The sequence below is a fragment of the Labeo rohita genome, chromosome 19 (genome assembly GCF_022985175.1).
Source record: "Labeo rohita strain BAU-BD-2019 chromosome 19, IGBB_LRoh.1.0, whole genome shotgun sequence".
Lineage (NCBI taxonomy): Eukaryota > Metazoa > Chordata > Actinopteri > Cypriniformes > Cyprinidae > Labeo > Labeo rohita.
In genome coordinates, this window is record NC_066887.1 from 24,420,170 (window position 1) to 24,440,811 (window position 20,642).

At 35.6% G+C, this 20,642-nt stretch overlaps 1 protein-coding gene across 2 annotated transcripts in view; it reads left to right on the forward strand.

Annotated features, from left to right (window-relative positions):
* The first annotated feature begins 829 nt into the window (after positions 1-829).
* arhgef1a (Rho guanine nucleotide exchange factor (GEF) 1a) overlaps positions 830-20,642 on the forward strand; it is a 62,272-nt gene continuing 42,459 nt past the window's right edge. Inside the window, exons 1-7 of one of the 2 annotated variants that reach the window (XM_051136554.1) lie at positions 830-1,035; positions 12,926-12,988; positions 13,125-13,330; positions 14,802-14,973; positions 16,928-17,033; positions 17,320-17,359; positions 17,460-17,601. In XM_051136554.1, the coding sequence (XP_050992511.1) occupies positions 12,953-12,988; positions 13,125-13,330; positions 14,802-14,973; positions 16,928-17,033; positions 17,320-17,359; positions 17,460-17,601 (702 nt within the window). In that variant the 5' untranslated portion in view covers positions 830-1,035; positions 12,926-12,952. Of the gene's footprint in view, positions 1,036-12,925; positions 12,989-13,124; positions 13,331-14,415; positions 14,545-14,801; positions 14,974-16,927; positions 17,034-17,319; positions 17,360-17,459; positions 17,602-20,642 lie in introns of those variants that run through there. The other variant, XM_051136555.1, reaches the window with a different exon arrangement.

Sequence of the window (20,642 nt, forward strand, 5' to 3'; positions counted from 1 at the left end):
TCTTATTCCATGGATTTTCCCCCGTCTACCTCCACTTGTTACCAGTGTTTTTCTGCAACCAAATGCGCATGCAGCTGCAAGTGATAACTGTGACTTCTACTCTGAATTGGTCTATAGTACTCCAAACGTTTTCCCCAGGTCCGACCGATTAAAACATGGCAATAATTGACCATTTTAAGCAGAAATATTCAGCAAAATATGCAAGTTTTGTTCGGTTTAGTGGCATTGTTTACGTTCAGTGCCGCCAATATGGCCGCCTGATGACGCGTCGTCTCCAATCATCATGGAAAGCCTGGAAATATCAGGGAAATTCAAAAGTGTGATTTCCAGAGGAACATCAATTAATAAACTGACAAAACAACAACAAACATAATAATAATGATAATAATATCAACAAAGAGGTCATGGACATAGTACTTTTTTTTTTTTTTTTTTTTTTTTTTTAAATAATCAAGAAATTAACAAACAAAATTAACAATAATTAATAACTCTTCTTAGTAAGTACAATAAAATATAAAAATAAAAATAAAAAATACGTAGCTCTTCAGAACTGTTTGGAAAAGTCATTAGTCAAACAATGTAAAAACCCTGACAAAACCTCGATTACTGACCTATTATTAGATGGCTAGTCTTTATTAATCCCACTGCCAAGAACTAATTTTCCTTCACCGTCTAAAACACACACAAGTGGACTGTGCTGTCTGTATGGCCATAAATGCAGTCCCACAGCAGTACACCTGGACATGTGGTGTCGTCACGGATGTGGGCGTGGCGACAGCGCTGGTCAGAGGCCGCGAGAGCGAGCGCAGTAATTCCCGGTGAACGAGCGCATGATGATGTACTTTACCGGGGGTTGTCCGGCAATGTCATGAGTAAAACTATCTCGGAAACCATCTGGTCTACGCCGCTGAAATGAACACACCAAGAGGATTTTAAGGTTTTAAAAAAGAAAGTAAACCCCGAGGAGCGTCGGTCTGGATCAAGTTGACAGAAAGACGTTAGGATAGAATATAAACAAAACATCAGAGCGGTCAGGTAAGTTGCTAAAAGTTATTACAAACTGTTTTTATTAAGTGGGAACACTTATTGAGACTGTCTGGGACATTAAAAAATGAGTAAAGAAAAAGAAAGACGCTATATTTAAAAAGAGCAACACCGGTTAAATCTTTTAATAAGTGCCATTATTTTGTAAAATCAATAAACGGACACGAAAGTGTACAATTTCCTGCATTATACATTTATTTTTTCTTTTTTTGGGTCAGTTCAAAGAATCACGTAAGGATTTAAAATGTTTAATCATCCCTTAATATTGTTAAATACTTAATTTAACGTGTGCGCGTTACTGGTTCTGTATTCAATGAGAAACAATGACAGCAGTTAAGAGTGAAGAAAAGGATTAGGAGAAGGAAATGCTATTTGGATGTTGAGAATGTGTAATTGAGTGTGCGAGAGAAAGCTCTTTGTGTCTGGCCCTATATCTGTAATCTCCAGGGGCCCCGGTGCTACCTGAGACCTTTGTGAGAGCCTGCTGGTTCTCTTACCTATGGAGTTCTGTTTAAAAACATGACTTCATGGAGAGAGAGAATGGAGGGAGAGAGAATGAGCAAAGAGGATTGAACCAGGAAAAGCAGAGGTTAGGGGTGAAACTGACACAGAAAAGATCATACTAAGTAGGATCAGGAGATCAGTGGTGGAGATGGGGGAAAGTGACAGATGAATGTATACGTAAGACACAAACATGGGTCAGTTTATAGATAGCATTAAAGTATACAAACGCAAAGCTCTTAAATGACTGTTTATACAGTCGAACCAAAATTTATTCAGACACCTTCGACATTTCTCACATTATCGCAGTTTATTCACTATAGTTTAGAAAATGGTAATAAACTATGACAAGAACTCAGAGTTAAAGTGTGTCAGAACAAATAAGTTTTTATAATGTCAGATAAATTTGATCGAACGGTATGTAAATTCAGACAACTGTTAGTATGACAACATTTACACAACTTTCAATACTTTGTTGGCCAATTACCAAGCAATGCTTAATTTGGTTCAGTCAGTGGTGTAAAAGGTCACATTTGCAATTAAAGAAAAAAAACACATAAGCAAAACATAGGTCAAAGGGTCTGAATAATTTTTCGTCCCAAATTTTTATCAGTTTTACTGATAGTCCACTGTATGAAGAATATTTGGGTATAATATGTCACAGTTTACTTCATTTTGCTATTTTCACTTATTTTCACAGAAATAAACTATAGTGTCTTGCACCCACTAGTAAAAAAATATCAAAAATTATATCTGGTTTCTGAATAATTATTGGTTTGACTGTATATAGCCTAAAACATACTAAAATATTTGTAGTTAACTTAAATATCATTTATAATAATTGGGTAATTCCATGCAAATATCAATCTTACCATGAAAAAATATAGTTTTACCAAAGGTTTTTACTGTACTGTTAGCACAGATGTCAACATTTGGTGGTTCAAATACCCATTTGAGGTCTCTCTTAAAGTTTTTAAAGCTTTTTTTATTTTTAGTGCATGATTTTCCATAGTCTGGTAAGTGTTATTTTTTAGGCTCGTCACATCCATAACAGTACATAAATAGACATCAAAATTAAAATAAAGTAACAATTATATGTTCTGTGAAGAGCCATCGCTTCTCTATTTGTTGGGTATTATTGCGTCTGGTTTGTGCATTTTAATATTTTTCTGATGTTTAGACTTCATCAAAAAGGGTTTATTAAAATATAAACAAATTGTTCTGTAAATTGTTAACACATGCATTCTCTAAGCATTTATATGTCACATCCATAACGCAAAATGTCACATCCATAATGCTGGATTTGCCCAGTTGTATTATTTTTATTATTACGATTATTAGCTTTTTAATAGTTTGTTCTTATTTATTTTTAATAAGTTAAAAAATATCAATACTGAGCTGTAAATGGCGATGAAATGGCACATATGGCAACAAATAAATAGGAAAACATTAAACAGAGGTCAGCGAACCCAGTGAATGTGTGTGGCCTGAGTCTCAAATGTGTTAACGACACAGTTGTTGTTATTAACTGTGTCATTATGTGGGGGGAAGTACTGTAAAAGTCAATGTGCCGTAAACGAGGAATCTCTCATTATTTCATGCTGCAAATATGACAAGAATGCTTTCTTGGAACTCTGTATCTTCAAATCAGTTACATTTCATTTTGCTGACTTGAAGATCAGAGCTGAGATTCTCAGGAACAGTTGATTTGATTGCAAATGCATTGATTTCTGATGAAGAATCTTTTGAAGTGAGTTCATTCTTTGGATTTAAGTGTCAGTGCTTTTGATCTGTTGATCTTTTAGAGTTTCTTGGTCTAATGACTTTACAGTGATCCTTCAGATTATTTGAATATGATCTACTGTATATATTTGAGAACCTGAAGTGCTTTTCATCGGCTAATCTTGAGTTGATCAAAGTGTGCCGTAACAGAAAACCCCTTTAACCTCGGCAAACAGAGATCTAGTCATTAGTAAGAGCTATTCAGGATGCTAAAGTGTTCTGTATTAGTCAGACCCCCCCTCTGAGAATACATGCGGCCTTCTTTAGAGCGAATAAGAAAAGGAAGGGGATAAATGGAGTTGGGGGTGACAAACAGGAGGGCGTGGAGGGCATGTTTATAGTCACTTGGTGACTGACAGCACATAAGGTGGCGAGGGGGGTAGACGTCTTGGAAGTGAGAGGGTACAAGGAAAAGGATGGAAACAAGGTATTTTGACCCCTAATTGTTTATATTTAAAAGGATAGTCAACCCAAAAATAATTTCTGATCTCACGGCTTTCTAAAACTGTATGACTTTCCACTTCTGTGGAACACAAAAGAAGATATTTTTAAGAATGCTGGTGACCAAACCGCTTTGGATCCCATTGACTTTCATAGTATGGACTAAACGAAAACTGAAACTGCTTGGTTACCAACATTCTTCAACATATCTTTTGTGTTCCACAGAAGAAAGTAAGTCGGGTTTGGAATTTTCATTTTTGGGTAGACAATCTCTAAATAATACTTTATCTTCAATATTAACAACAGAGGTTTGCAATGACTTAAGGGTGAATAAATGATCAAAAATTTAATTTTTGGGTGGACTATCCCTTTAAAACAGAGCAGTGAACATTCTTAAAAAAATATCATTCTATGTTCTACAGAAGAAACAAAGTCATACAGGTTTCATACAACATAGTGAGTACAAATTTACAGTTTTAATTGGTGCATTTGTTTCTTTGATTGCTCAGATCATAAATGAGTTCTGCAGACTGTCAAGGAGTGTCTGAGTGATTTGGTCGTGATGTGTAGCCATCAGCTTCGATTTCTGCTGTACAATTCAAAGGCTCCTTTAAAATGTCAAAAGTGCAGTTGCCTCGGTTTTGGATGGCGAACCAGTTGCTAATGGTAATAACTTTCGGGTGAGTCATGAACTGAATGCGGTGTGCCAGTGATGCACCTACAATCACTACTGATTTAACAGGCACAAACACTTGCGTATGTATTCACACTCGCACGCAGCTGGCGACCTGTAGTTCACCCTGGCTCACTGTACACATCCTTTTCCCTATTGTCCGGCATGTTTGCTCTTTGGGAGAGGGAACCAGAGTGAACATGACATCAGTGGATTATGAAAGAAGGGAGGGGAATATCAAAACATAGGCTGTAAGAAAATCGTAGGACATTTAAAAGAAAGCTTGGAAAGAAAGTTGTTGCCTTTCAGCCATCACAACAAAATGTCGCGTGATTCATAGAGAGGAATGAACAATAAGTGCTTTGTGAGGTTCACTAGGTTTTACTTTGCATATAGGTTTCTTACTTCTGACCTTAAGGTCATTTTCAACAATAATACTAACATGAAACTTATTTTTCTTCTTCTCATGATAGTAATAATAATAATAATAAAATAAATATACAAAAATTATGATTTATATATATATATATATATATATATATATATATACACTACCGTTCAAAAGTTTGGGGTCAGTAAGACTTGTAATAGTCTTTAAAGTAGTCTCTTATGCTCATCAAGGCTGCATTTATTTGATTAAAAAAAAAAAAAAAAAAAAACAGTAATATTGCAAAATGTTTTTACAATATAAAATAATGTTTTTTATTTTAACATACTTTAAAATAGAATTTATTCCTGTGATGAAAAGCTGAATTTTTATCAGCTGTTACTCCAGTCTTAAGTGTCACATGATCCTTCAGAAATCATTCTAATATGCGGATTTATTATTAGAATGATCAATGTTGGATAATATCAACAGTTGTGCTGCCAAATATTTTTTGGAACCTGTAATTTTTTTTTCAGGATTCTTTCATGAATAACAAGTTTAAAAAGTACAGTGTTTATTCAAAATATAAATATTTTATAACAATGTAAATTATTTATTATTAACTTTTAATAAACTTTTAATTATTAACTTAATACATCCTTGGTGAATAAAAGTATTAATTTCTTAAAAAAAAAAAAAAAGAAAGGAACAATAAAAATGTACTGACCCCAAACTTTTGAACGGTAGTATATATATAAATGATGATAAATGAAAATGTAAAGCTGGTTTGAAACAATATAAATATAAATAAAAGTGGCTTGAGAGATACAGTTTATTATATACTTTCATTCAAAAGTTTATTTTCATGGTATTTAAAAAAAAGATCTCTCATATTCACCAAGGCTGCATTAAAAATTAAATAAATAAATTATAATAACATTTTTTGTAATTTATTTCTGTAATGTAAAGCTGATTTTTTAGCATCTATTACTCCAGTCTTCAGGAATCATTCTGATTTTCTTAAGAAACATTTCTTAATATTAGTGGTGAAAATGTTTTTGTGTGAACTATGATTATTTTGTTAACAGTTTATTTATTTAGATTTTTAGTGGGGTTGTTTTTATTTTATTTTTTAAATTAAAGCATTCTTGCTGAAGTAAAGTTTTAATTTATTTAAAAACAAAAACTTAAAAAAAAAATCATATAATATAACCAAATGTTTTGTCAGCAAACCTCCACAACCCTAATTAAATCTAAATTTATAATGGTTGCAATATAAGTTCATTTAAAATCGTTATTTTAAAACGTCACAGACCATTAGACTTATAGTGCCACTCAATGGACATTTTCGAAACAAAATCTTAAAAAAAAAAGTATAATATAACCAAATGTTTTTGTCAGCAAACCTCCACAACACTAATTAAATCTAAATTTAAAACGGTTGGCAATATAAGCTAAAATTCCATCCCAAACCTGATTTTTTGTGCTGCCTGGTCTCATGACGAAAACGTGCCCGTGGGAGCTTTTTTGCAAGACATATGTACCAATAAGTATATTACTGCAGTTTCCAACAGAAATGAACACTAGAGGCGGTAAAACAATGAGCACTTGTAATCGTTTTTATACACAGTTATGATTACATCTCCATATGTTTTGCTTTTCGGATGTAATAAGCTTGCTCGGTAGCTTAGCCAGCGCAGAATTGGACTTGGGATGCGGAATCCTTCAGTACAAATCCTGTGAAAAAACATGACTTGAGATGAAATATGAGAGATCGAAAAAGTTCCCAGAGGTACGTCTTCATCATGAGACCATGTTATTTTTGTGTGTGTGTGTTTAAGTATTTTAACCAGCACCACAACATTAGCGTAACCAGTTGTACTTGAGGCTGACTATTTGTTTATTTGGCTAATGGCACATGAGCTGTGTGTTCAGGAAACCTGATTGGAAACAGTCATTATTCTATCAGCCATGCCATTGCGGTGCTAGCAATGCTGAAATCACAAACGCCACCTTTAAAGACATCAGATATGTTCAATAAAAATCAGTCCACTTCCACGCCTCTGTTGAGCAACGACTCGGGTGGTAATTTAATCTATCCGTTGTTTGGGCTAGACTCTAAACTTAGGGTGGATATAGAGAGAGGAGGAGGAAGAGGGGGAAAAGTACACAAGAAAGAGTAAATGTATCAGCGAGAGGAGTGGAAAAGAGACCCAGGAGCGGTAGAGGAGTAAAAGACTAAGAAGGAGGGGTCGGAGGGTGTATGAAAGACTGAAAGTTGCTGTTCTTGTATGTCTGGAGGAAAAAAAAAGCACTGGCTGCCTTTATGGTGACGTAATGTGATTATGGTATTATCAGTAATCTTGTGATGATCTTGTGGAATTTTAAATGCTGTGACATCCGTGTCGCACAGATGTACACAGAGTCCAGAATGAACACTTTGCCACACCTGCCAAAGGTGAAAATTCAGCTGGCAAAATATCAGCCATAAAGTAATTATGCAGTTATTTTTGTCCCTTGCATATTTGTGACACTGGAGAAAAACTTTAGGCATTCTGGATAAACTAGATTTTCCACTAACATTTTCTTCTGTTGTCTTAAATCAGATGTTTTTTTTTATCAGATCACATGTTTATTCAATAAATCAGTTGATCCATATCACAAAAACTGTATGATTAGTTCATCAATTGAATTGATTTGCTTCTTAAGGTGAACTTAATGACTCAGCGTTCTGGTTTCAGTGGAACTGCCCACTCGAGAAGAAGATTATATGTGAGTTATGACTTTAATAAAGTCCACAAGTTATATGAACCACGTTTAAGATCCTTTCATGTTGCTTTTGTTTCCTTTTTGAAATCTGGCACATACAGTCCTTAGTTTTCCATGGTTTAGAACAACATGAGTTTGAGTAAATGACAGGATGTCTTTAAAAATCGTCATAAGGTAGTAGAAATGTGCTGTATTTAAGAACAAAGATGCATGTTTGATAAGCATTTTATACAGTGCAATGACAGTTTTGTTGCTAGGAAACAAAACGGTGAACTTTGACCTTTCCGATCGCTCCAGTCTCAACGTCTACATTCTCTTTTCTACAGTCAGCTCACTTTCTCTCATTGTAAATGCTTGCACACAAAGGTGTGGAACAGGTAATAGCAGCCTTATCTCTGCCTGTTGGCAGACTGTGTCTTTGTGACGTGTACATTCATGGACAATTTATTTGCAGAGTATTACTGACTTTTAGTGTTTGCTGCAAACAAGAATACTAGAAAGCGACAGAAGCCATTTGACTCGAGAGGAAAAGGTTTTGTATGTGTGCTTCACAATGCATTCCTATTAGAATGGGAATAAAGGAAAGGATGGAAGAGAAACCACTCCAGATGATTTCAAAACACTGTTATGTAATACGTGATAACCATAGAGACCGAGGGATAGAAAGGAAGAGGGAGGTAAAATGAGAACTAAACAGACTCTTGGAGTGAACGTTCACCGAAAGCAGTTCCCAGCCCATCGCTCACTTTGCATAAACTCCCTGTAACTGAAACTTAAACACTGAGGTTGCGACTGAGGTTGCGACTGAGGTTTTTTTTTTGTGAAATGTGAAATGGCCTGTTCAGCTTTTATGATGAGAATTCTCTCATATGCTAGAAGTTTATTGCAGTTGTAAACTGTGGTATGATATCAGATAACAGGCATATTTACACTGCAAAAAAGTTGTTACATATGCTAGAAATTCTGGTAACATATAATTAACTGGTTTTATTAAAGTCAAAAATATTTTATGACTGAATAACCTGACGGTTACCCCAATAATAGTATTTTTTTAAAGGTCACATAAGGTAGAATAAGCACCTTATAGCAAGAAATAAGATTTTTATCTGGCAGATGATAAACACACCGGATAAAACTGCATAGAATTACATTGTGGGAGAGACCTGAGTCATTAGAGTTGAGCCGGATACTCGGCTGAAACGAGTATCCGGCACGGATAAAGCACTTTTGCCGAGTACGAGTATCATACGAGTAATACGAGTCAATATCTGTGCTCGGATTGAATAAAAATTCTCATTGGGTAGTTTACTGTGTCTGCGTTCTGTGATAGGCTAGTCACAGGGCCCCTCCCCTACACACATACTAGAGATGCGCGGATGAGCTTAAACGTCACCGGAATCCGCAGCTCCAAATAAATGATCCGCCCGCCACCCACCCGCACCTGTATTTTTCTCTGATTTAGATAACCGCACCCGACCCGCACCCGATCGTCATTTACAATTATTCTAATTCTTAGTTTTGCATGATGATATGATGAATGTGATGAACACTTATAAGCTTAATCACTCGTGCTTTTAAGCCAAATCCACGCTAAAAAGAATAACGTTAACTGATATCTGGACGTGACGTATTGTTTTCGGTATAATGTACTGATTCAAATTAGTAATCAATAATAATTTTTATTTTAATACTCGGCGTGCCTCTCTTGACATGCTCTCGCGTATGAACAGGCAGCAAATGTGGTGCTGGCGCGGACGGCGCGGGCGCGGGCGCATCAGGCGCATCAGGTGCAATGATAAAACATATTTCAAAGGAAGCCGGCGCTAGGGTCCTTACCGTCTTTGCTGGGTGTTTTGAGCGAATATTTGCATTTATTCACATACGATTTAGTTACAAATGGTGGCCTGTCATGATTTTGGCTAATGCAGGACACTACTGAATGATGCGCATCAGAGGGGATTAGAAGTGGGTGCGCAGAGCCGACTGATAAAGAAATGGGTATACGCGGGTTATACACACCACTGCATATTAACCTACTCGAGTATTTAAAACATATGTTAGAAAATACAGTTAATATTTGCGTCATTATTGATTTTTCTCATCCACCCGCGAACCACCCGCAAATAATCAGAATGCATTTTTTTATTACCCGACCGCAGCGCCCGCGGATATAACCGCCATCCGCGCATCACTAACACATACAGATTTATTGTGTTGCTGTGTCCCGCTCTGCTCACACACACACACAGAACACTGAGAAGAGAAGAGAACAGCCAGTAGAGTTTTGGTAAACGTGGGGTTTGTTCAGACGTGGTGCTTGGTAAAAGCGACTCGCGTCTCTGCCTGTCGGAGAATTTATTTTTCTTTTTTAAACCGTCAGCTGGCTCTGACCAGTTTTTTTACTTCACGCACTGAGTGTCTGACACTTTCTTTCTGTATTTCATAAATAAATAAATAAATAAAAAAACCACACTGCTCAAGGTTAAAAAAAGAAAGTTATGTTGAAATGAAAACTCTTGTTCATTACATTTTACTTCATAATTGCAACCGCATGTGTTGTATTCATTGTTGCAAAACTTATTCTGTATATAGTTCGTTTGTTATCATGATCAAAACCACTGATCTGAAGCTCAATGCTGATGCTGTCATGTAAATAGTTTTCTAATCAGCAATAAATATAACAATTTCTGATCAACCCATATCAATTGCATGCTTAAAATAACATACCGGTTAAAGCCCCGCCCATTTCAATACAACATGACCCACTTCCAGGTTAAATCCCACCCACTTCCGGGTTAGGCCCCGCCCACTCCGAGTACAGATACAGATACAGATAATTCATATGGTTAACAGATACAGATACAGATACAGATAATGCTGTACTCGCTCATCCCTATGAGTCATATCTAGAGACTTATGGGTGGGCTCTTTTGACTTCTTGTGTGAAAGCAGCTGCTTAGCACATCCAGCACCTTAGCAACCAGATAACAATGTGGTAAAAACCAATCAGCAAACCATAAAATGCCCTGGTGGCCATTCATAGCATTGCACAAGCACTACTGCACTACTCACATTCAATGTAACAACATTATCATTTATTTAATGAGATAGTTCACCAAAAATGAAAATTCTGTCTTTAATTACTCACCATCATGTTGTTCCAAACCGTAAGACCTTGGTTCATCTATGGAACACAAATTAAGATATTTTGGATAAAATCTGAGAGCTTTCTGACCCTGCATAGACAGCAGCGCAACTACCATGTTCAAGGCCCAGAAAGGTAGTAAGGACTTTCTTAAAATAGTCTATGAGAAAATAACAACTTTATTTAGCAATTTCCAAGATTTGCGTCTGTTACCAGTGTTGGCAGGTCCGCAGTTTTCCTGTGGAATTGGGCTACTTGTACACTATTGCCATGGGTTGTTTTTGATGTCCGCAGGTTGAAGCCGTCATATATATTTAGGTTGAAGCCGTCATATTTAGCCCCTGCGAATTTACCAGGGGAACCTCAATAAAAAGTGCATTTTATCCCCCGGAACGTGATTTTTAATGGGGGACGCCCCTTGAAACACGATTGAATAGTTTTGGGCTAGTTTTGAGTAGCAATTGGGCGTGTTTTGTTACAACCCTGTCTGTTACGTTGCTGTGTATTCAGGGTCAGAAAGCTCTCTGATTGCATCAGAAATATCGTAGATGAACGAAGGTCTTGCAGGTTTGGAATGGCATGAAAGTGAGTAATTAATGACAGAATTTTCATTTTTGGGTGAATTATCCTTTTAATTGACCGTACATGTACATCGCAGGTAGAGTTTTGAGGACATTATACTATGAACTACAAACAAAAAAAATAGTACTTTAAATAATAGAGCAATATACATATATTTTAGAAGTAAAAAATATACTATCCAGTGGCATAATCAACCAGATTCTGTGTTTTTAGATACAGCACCATTCCATGGACAATCCAAAACTGGATTTATAGTTTATCCATCTTTATATCCATATTTACAGTATACTTGTGATATATATAGCAAATCACAGCTGCCTGATTGCTTGTATTGTTGCACAATGCAAACCATATTATTGCCCAGCTGTAAACTGCTCAGTGTGACTATAAGGCATTAAATGAGAAGTTCACTTCCAGAGCAAAAATGTACAGATAATTTACTCACCCTGTTGTATTCCAAGATGTTTATGCCTTTCTTTCTGCAGTCGTAAAAAACTTGTTTTTTGAGGAAAACATTTCAGAAATTCTATCCATAGAGTAGAGTTCTGTGGTGCCATGAGTTTGAACGTCCAAAATGCAGTTTCAATGCAGCTTTAAAGGGTTCTAAATGATCCCAGCTGAGGAAGAAGGGTCTTATCTAGCGAAACAATCGGTTATTTTCTTAAAAAAAAAAAAAAAAAGTATATATTTTTTAACCTCAAATGCTCATCTTGTGTAGCTCTGCGATGGTCAATTTTGAAGTTGGAGGAGAAAATGAGATGGGAGTTTTTCAACATACCCTAACTGTACTGACCCAGATTACACACATCCGCATCGCAGAGCTACACAAGATGAGCATTTGAGGTTAAAAAGTATATACATTTTTCTTTTTTTTTTAGAAAATGACAGATCATTAGATAAGACCCTTATTCTTTGGCTGGGATTGTTTAGAGCCATTTGAAGCTGCATTGAAACTGCATTTTGGAAGTTCAAACTTGTAGGTACCATTAAAGTGCACTATATGGAGATAATTCCAGAAATGTTTTCCTCAAAAAACATAATTTCTTTACGACTGAAGAAAGAAAGGCATGAACATCTTGGATGACAATAGGGTGAGTACATTATCTGTAAATTTTTGTTTTGGTAGTGAGCTTCTCCTTTAAAGTGATAGTTTATCCAAAAATGAATTTCTTTCTTCTGCTGAACACAAAAGAAGATATTTTGAAGAATATCGGTAACCAAACATTTTTTTTCAGTGGCGTATTTTTTTCAGTGGCTACCTTCAACTGTTTGGTAACCCATATTCTTCAAAACATCTTTTGTTTTCAGCAGAAGAAAGAAACTTAACAGGTTTGAAACGACATGAGGGTGAGTAAATGATGACAGAATTTTCGTTTTTGGGTGAGTTGTGTCTTAAGAAATTTTAAACACTAACTTCATCATTTTGTGTGAAGCTGTTTTGAACCAATGTGCATTGTGAAAAGCGCTGTAAAAATAATTTTGACTTTAGTCATGGTTTAGTGGTAGTTTGGATGTGTAACAGGTGTGTTGGATATGACAACTTCTGTTGTTTTTTTATTTTATTGAACTGTTTGCCAAAGCACATTTTTCTGGAGTAGTAATGTCATGTTTTGATCTGTAGGGGGAGCCGTGAAGCTACAATCTTAGTATGGGCCCTGAGGAGCTGCCTGACCTTATAGACACGGTATGGATTTGTGCATATGTGTGTCTGTTTGAGGAAAGAACCATGTGTGTGCCAATCATATGCCAATACTTTTGCATACTTGTACTCTTACAACACAGACTCATTATTTGTTTGTTCTATTACTTATTACACCCAGATGTCAAGCACTCCTCCTCCCTCTCCTCAAGCTGTATGTTCCTCATTCTCACCTCCTTACTGGTCTCCACCGATTTCCCCCAGTCCTCTGGCCGTGACCTTACGCTCTCCTGCCACTCGTCACCTGACTCAGCTCGACCCATGGAGGAGACACAGCTGGGAACCTGGAGCTGTAGCACAGGGATATCCTTCCAATGACACACGCAGGTGAAAACACATTTACCTTTTTTAACCACTATTAAGATGTGTACATCAACTGAATAAATAAGCTTTCCATTGATGTATGGTTTGTTTGGATAGGGCAGTATTTGGCCGAGATAGAGCTATTTTAAAATCAAAATACTGAGAAGACTGAAAAGTCTTTAAAAATTGTCCAAATTATGTTCTTAGCAACGCATATTATTAATCAGAAATTAAATTTTAATATATTTACGGTAGGAAATTCACAAAATATCTTCATGGAACGTGATCATGGATCTCATGATTTTTGGCATAAAAGAAAATTGATAATTCTGACCCATACAATGTATTGTTGGCTATTGCTACAAATATACCCGTGCTACTTAACATTATATAAATTATATAAATATACAAATTGTATGTAATATCAGATATATAATATAATTTAAAATTTAAATGTATTACATATTAATTATTCAAATATACTACTATATTTATTATTAGGTAAGTAATTTATTTATTCCTGTGATGCAAAGCTGAATTTTCAGCATCATTACTTCAGTCTTCAGTGTCACATGATCCTTCAGAAATCATTCTAATATGCTGATTTGCTGCTCAAGTAACATTTCTCATTATTATCAATGTTGAAAATAGTTGTGGTGCGTGATATTTTTGAGGAAAACGTGATACATTTTTCAAGATTTAATGAACAGAAAATTCAAAAGAACAGCATTTATTTGAAATGCAACTCTTTTTTAACAGCGTCATGTATCCTTACCAAGTTAAATTATTAATATCTTCAAAGCCCAAATTTGTTGTAAAACATAACCTACTGTTTTTGTCAGCAAACCCACACAACCTATTATGTATTTGTACTCACTAAAATTAATGGTTAAGCCTGCATACATATACACTTATATAGGCTTCCTGGTGTTTCCTTTTATTCCTATTCCATGCTGTTGCCGTATTATTCTTTCTCTCTCTCACACACATTCGTCCACGGCTGTGCTGATATAGGGCCTCTACTGTGTCACTCTGTGGACTATTATTGTGAGATCACTACCAGCCAGTGCCAATGTACTCAGTGAGAAGACAGAGACACACACACACACATAGACACAAACACACACAGACATACATAGGTCTCTCCAGTAAGGAACTAACATAACACTGCAGTGTGGGTTATTTTCAGGTTAGTTTTATCGATGTTGACGTCGAGGCACCCAAAGGAAGAGGAAAGAGTGAGCTTTCAAGTTTTCAAATCTATAATTCTATGAGTTTGTATATATGTGTGTGTTTATGTATGTGTAGATTTCTTTATGTTATTGCAGATGTCTTGTTGAACTTATAATTTGTGTTGCTTTGTAATGATAGTCTTCAGACAGCAGTACAAAAACAAGTCTGACCGCCAGTTACTTACCTTGTTGTTTCATGTCATGCAATAACAATGTATGTGTAGTTAAGTGTTCATTCTCTCTCTCTCTCTTTTCTTTTTTAGTGTGAGTCTTGAAGATCTAGACCCGGATGAGATGTCCTTAGTGATAAACGGTGCATTGAGATCAAAAAGAGCTCGTGAAACCCGCAGGTCTATCACTCGAGCCTCCTTGACGTCACTTACTGAGGAGGAAGTTGGAGCAGAGCATCAGGAACATCATCGGTCAGCGCTGGAGGTTAGAACACGCACACAGAGCCTCTGTGAACTGCATTACAATGTATTGTATACTTACAGTGGGTAGCCACCTTTTAAGTCAGCATTCTTGATGACTCCTGAGATCAAGATCTATGCTCTTAAAAATAAAGGTGCTTCACGATGCCATAGAAGAACCTTTTTTGTCTAAATGGTTCCATAAAGAACCTTTTACATCTGAAGAACCTTTCTGTTTCACAAAAGGTTCTTTGTGGTGAAAGAAGGTTCTACAGATTATAAAAAGGTAAGAAAGAAATGGTTCTTTAAAGAACCTTTGACCGAATGGTTCTTCGTGGAACCAAAAGTGTTTCTTCTATGGCATCGTTGTGAAGAACCTTTTAAAGCACCTTTATTTTTAACGATGTAGCAGCGAGTTATTTCCCTGATCATTTGTTGAGAAAAGGACAAAAAAACAACAAATTGAAGGGTTTCAGGCACTATTTTTGTACCTTTTTACCAAGGGAAATGTGAAATGCCGTTTTATTTTCAGCAGAATAACACTACTAGTGCTCCACACAATATTGAACGTACAGTGCATTCCAGTAAATTTAGACTTGATATTCTCAGGTCTTGTCCACCTCAACAGGTTTTCGTATGAAAACACATCTGTCCATTTTGGCCTTCCGTCCACATTGAGATGGCATTTTTTTCCCAAGGAAAATAGCTTTTTGAAAACTCTTTTTGAAGTGGATAAATCTAAAAATGCTGTTTTTGTGTTGTAGTGTGAACTGTGAAAATGAAGGCTTTTGAAAATGATGACGCATTAGTCATGTGACACATATTATAAAGATAGATATCTGTTTATACCAGCATTGTGCCTATTATGACCTTTGTCTTTTCACGCTATTACTACACTTTTTATATTAAAGTCCTAAAAATCTTGCGATTGCTGTTTGCAGCAAAAGATGAGGGCAGTGGCGTTTTAGATTAAACATATGATAAATTGTAAGTAACTGTTACCTGGACGTGTCAGTGAATGGTGAAATATTTTTGTAAATAAAATAATTCTGCCAGAAGAATTGCATGAAACTTATTATTTTTGTTCTGCCTGTATCATCTCAGTGAGCATTTATGAGGTTTTGTGCAGTGCACAGTAAAGCGAATTTAACGATTTCCGAACTTTTGGAAAACGCTTGAAAACGATAGTGTGGATGGAGAGCATTTCAAAACAAAAACGCTGTTTTTAATTGCATCTAGATTAATGTAGACATAGCCTTGTATCCATTCTTACACTACTGTTCAAAAGTTTATGGTCAGTAAGATTTATTTGTGACCCTGGAACACAAAACCAGTCATATGTCGCTCGGGTATATTTGTAGCAATAGCCAACAATACACTGAATGGGTCAAAATGATTGATTTTTCTTATATGCCAAAAATTATTAACATATTAAGTAAAGATCATGTCCCATAAAGATATTTTGTAAATTTTCTACCATAAATATATCGAAACTTAATTTTTGATCAGTAATATGCATTGCTAAGAACTTCATTTGGACAACTTTAAAGGTGATTTTCTCAATATTTAGATTTTTTTTTGCATGCTCAGATTCCAGATTTTCAAGTAGTTATATCTCGGCCAAATTTTGTCCTATCCTAACAAACCATACATCAGTGGAAAGTTTGCTAAATTGGAACAACTATTTTTGTACTTAATGTACTTTAATTGTGTGGAAGTAGTACTGAAGTCCAACAAAAGCTATACTTGCGTATATATTTAAATTGTGCTAAAGTGGAACTATTACAAGTATACTGTAAGCAGAACTGTTTTCAACATTGAGAAGTATTGTTTCGTGAACAACCAAATTAGCATCTTAGAATGATTTCTAAAAGAATCATGACTCTGAAGAAGCTCGCCGACCTTAAACATTTAAACAGTAATGTATATGAAATCATTTAGTTTTAATTAGATAACTGCTTTGTAAATTTCTCCCTCAGGAGCAGTCCAATCAGATGCATGGCTGCAGTGCCTCCGCCCCCAGCCTGTATATGATGCAGCAGATGCCTCGAAGCTCCGCCCCTCGCCCGCGCTCCTACTGCCATGGTCAGCTGAGTGTGTTTGGGGTTTCTAGATTGTTCACAAATGAATTCAAATGAAACCATTTATGTTTTATATTTCCTGTGTGGTTCTTTCCCTCACTTTTTTGGTTTGTGTTTTGATGTTATGTTTATTATATAGTTTCCCCCCAAAAAATAAATGTTGAAAAAATAACTCTCTGTGAGAGTTTCACCTTGCTCCGAAAGTAAAACTGACATTAAGGAAGACTGCATTACGTAAGTTCTATTTCCTCAAATCAATGGGAACATTTTTCTTATCTTGTTTGATCTAGAGAGTGTTTCGTACAACCAGATTGGAGGATCAACTCACAGGTGTGTCTCAGTCCTGGCCTGTTTCAATCCTAAATATCCAATAACGTATTACATTTTAAATATCTATATTTTTAATACAATAATTTTCTTTCTTATACAGTATAGACAGTGACTCTGCTCTGAGCTGGGACGTAGATAGAGGCCAAATAAAGGCTGAGGGCCGTGGAAACAAAGAGGAAGCATCAGGAAATCGTCTGGAGCGAACACTGAGCTTCCTGCGTAAGATGACTGCTAACCATAAGGTAGGGGCTCAGCTTCCTGCCCACTCTTTGTGTGTTCAGTGTGTCAAAAGGCAAACGGACGTTGGCGTAAAGTGTCATTTCTGGTTGTTTATGTTAATCTGTCATCAGAAGTGAAGTGTTACCAGTTACATACAGCGTATCGATAGTTTTAGTTAAGGAGAGAGGGGGAAGTATAGTAAATCTGGACAGTAGTGTCATTCCAGTCCAATAGAGGGCAGAGTGAGACAGTCCTGCTCAGCAGGCGCCTGGATAATTATGAAAAAAACCCTGTGTCTACCTCCTCCACTTGTTCTCTGTAAAATTTCAGTTTCTGATGTTATTATTAGTTCTCAAGCTAATATTACTAGCTCTATACTTTCATTAAGCTCCCAGCTGAAATTCAACATCTTGGTTCGTGCTCAGAATCAGACTCCAGCTTGTTATGAATCATAAGAACCCTGCAAACACTGACTCACTGTTGATAACTTAGCAGTCAGCCCCAAAATTTATCAGAAAGTGCCATAGAGTTTGCAGGTTTGACATCTTATCAAAGCTGTAATCATTTCTTTTATTAAATTCAGAAAAGTTCCAGTAGTTCCATGCCTTTTAGTGTTTGAGAGACAGCCTTTCTTCTCTGAAACAAAAGATATTTTGAAGAATGTTGGTTATAGTTTTGGTTACTATTGACTTCTATTGTATGGACAAAAAAGCAGAGACATTTCTTAAAATATCTTGTTTTATGCCCCACAAAAGAGAAAGTCTTACAGATTTGGAATGACATGAGGGTTAGTAAATGATGACAGAATTGTCATTTTTGTGTGAACTGTCCCTTTAAGTTTTAATTAATTCAAGTGATCTATGGGCTTGTTTAAGAAACACTCATTGAGCCATCAGAAAGTACTGAACAGCATTAGTTTATGTGATTTTGAGTGCAAGAGATGCAATATTATTGTGAAAACCCATATGACCGAATGAACAAAGCACCTTTTGTGGTTGTTTTAAGAATGGACGGCAGTCAAAATATTATCTTTGACCTAGTTCACTACTATGTTACATGAGGAAGCAGGATTTTATGGTTGAGTGATGACAGGTCTGAAGTTGACATTGTTTTTGAGTCAGTATCACAGTGCTTGTGAAACAAAGTCCTCGTTTACTCGCATTAGTGTTAGTCATGTTCTTGGACTGTCAAATCTTTAGAAGTCAGTTTTAGAGTAAAAAATAAAAAGGCAATTATGTGAACTTTAACTACTGTTATATTGCGAAATACTATTAGCATCATTACTCCAGTCTTCAGTGTCACATGATCCTTCATAATTAATCATTCTAATATGCTAATTCATTATCAATGTTGAAAACATTTGAGCTGCCTAATATTTTTTTCCAGGTTTCTTTGATGAATAAAAAGTTAAAAAGAACAGCATTTATTTAAAATAGAATCTTTTTGAACAATATATACTTATTACACATATTTTCATTATTTCTTTGTTTGAAAGAAATTAATACTTTTATTCAGCAAGGATGTGTTAAACTGATCAAAAGTGATAGCGAAGACTTTTTTTTTTTTTTAAGATTTACATTTTGAGTAAATGCTGTTCTTTTAAAGTTTTTATCCATTAAAGAATCCTGAAAAAAGTATCACAGGTTCCAAAAAACATTTGGCAGCACAACTGTTGACAACATAAATAATTCTAATAATAAATCAGCATATTAGAATGATTTCTAAACAATTATGTGACACAGACTGGAGTAATGGCTGATGGAAATTCAGTTGTGCATCACAGGAATAAATTATATTTTAAAGTATACTAAAATAGAAAACATTATTTTATTTTGTATGAACCTTTCACAATATTTCAGTTTTGTTTCCGTATTTTTAATACATAAATGCAGCCTTGATCCTAAACTTTTTACTTTTAAACAGCAGTGAGTGTGTGTGTGTACACATATATATACATAAGGCTGTCAAACGATTAATCTGTGTGTAATTAATCTGTGTGTAATTATTAGGTATGTATATATAAACACCACACAAATTAATGTATATATTTATTTATATATATATATATATATATTAATATTAAATATATATATATATATATATATATATTAAAATATCATTATTGTTATTCAAATTATAAGAGCTGAAGTCACAGGTGTGGAAGAAAGATGCAATTACCTTCTTTATATTTGTTTATTTTTATGCTGACTTGTAAATTGGCTTTCATATAAACTTTCTCATGTGTCAGTTTAAACCAGTGTAAACTTATAAGGTCAAGACTCTTCACATTGACCGAATTATCATTTAAACACATACTCTTATCATCACAGCTAAAGGTCTGTTTGAATTGGAGGTCTTTCCATGACATCATGCCACTAAAAAATCACACACACGCTTTTTGTGTAGATCGTAAGGGAGCGTCGACAGAATTGGCACTCGCGATTAGTCGTCCACTTTAGGGAATAAGATTTTCATGCCAGGCCCGCAGGCTCCAACACAAACAGTCCAGCAAAAGATGGGAGGAGTTTTATGACACAGTCACTCTCTTTATAAAGCAAGCTGGACCGTTTGCTTAAATAGTCTTGTCTTGTTTTTAAATAGTTCTTTCAAATTTTATTTATAGTACAGTCTACAGTTTTCTCTAGATACAGTCTTTCTGAGGTTTTGTTAAAAATGTTCTTCTGCATTATATGGTTATGCATTTTTCACCCTTTGATAGATTATAACCATATGATCAGCTGGGAAGCACAGACCGATGTTCATGTGACTAGACTTCCTTGGAAGCGCGTTCTGCTTCTCTCTCTCTTTCAGTTCCAGACGCTTACATACGCGTACCCACACACAAACAATCACACACGGGTCCAGTCAGCTGTTTGAGGCCTGATCTGACCCCATACACACACAAGAAAGGAGCTTGTGAAAGGACAGACCACAGGCACAAACTCAAAGCAGCATGACCGGGTTTGTTTTTAACTCTGTCAGCCTTTAGGAATTAATTCTTTACCACTGAGAAACAATTTAGACAGAGGTTTAATTACAAGTGTGTTGTGTGTGAGGTAAAAAG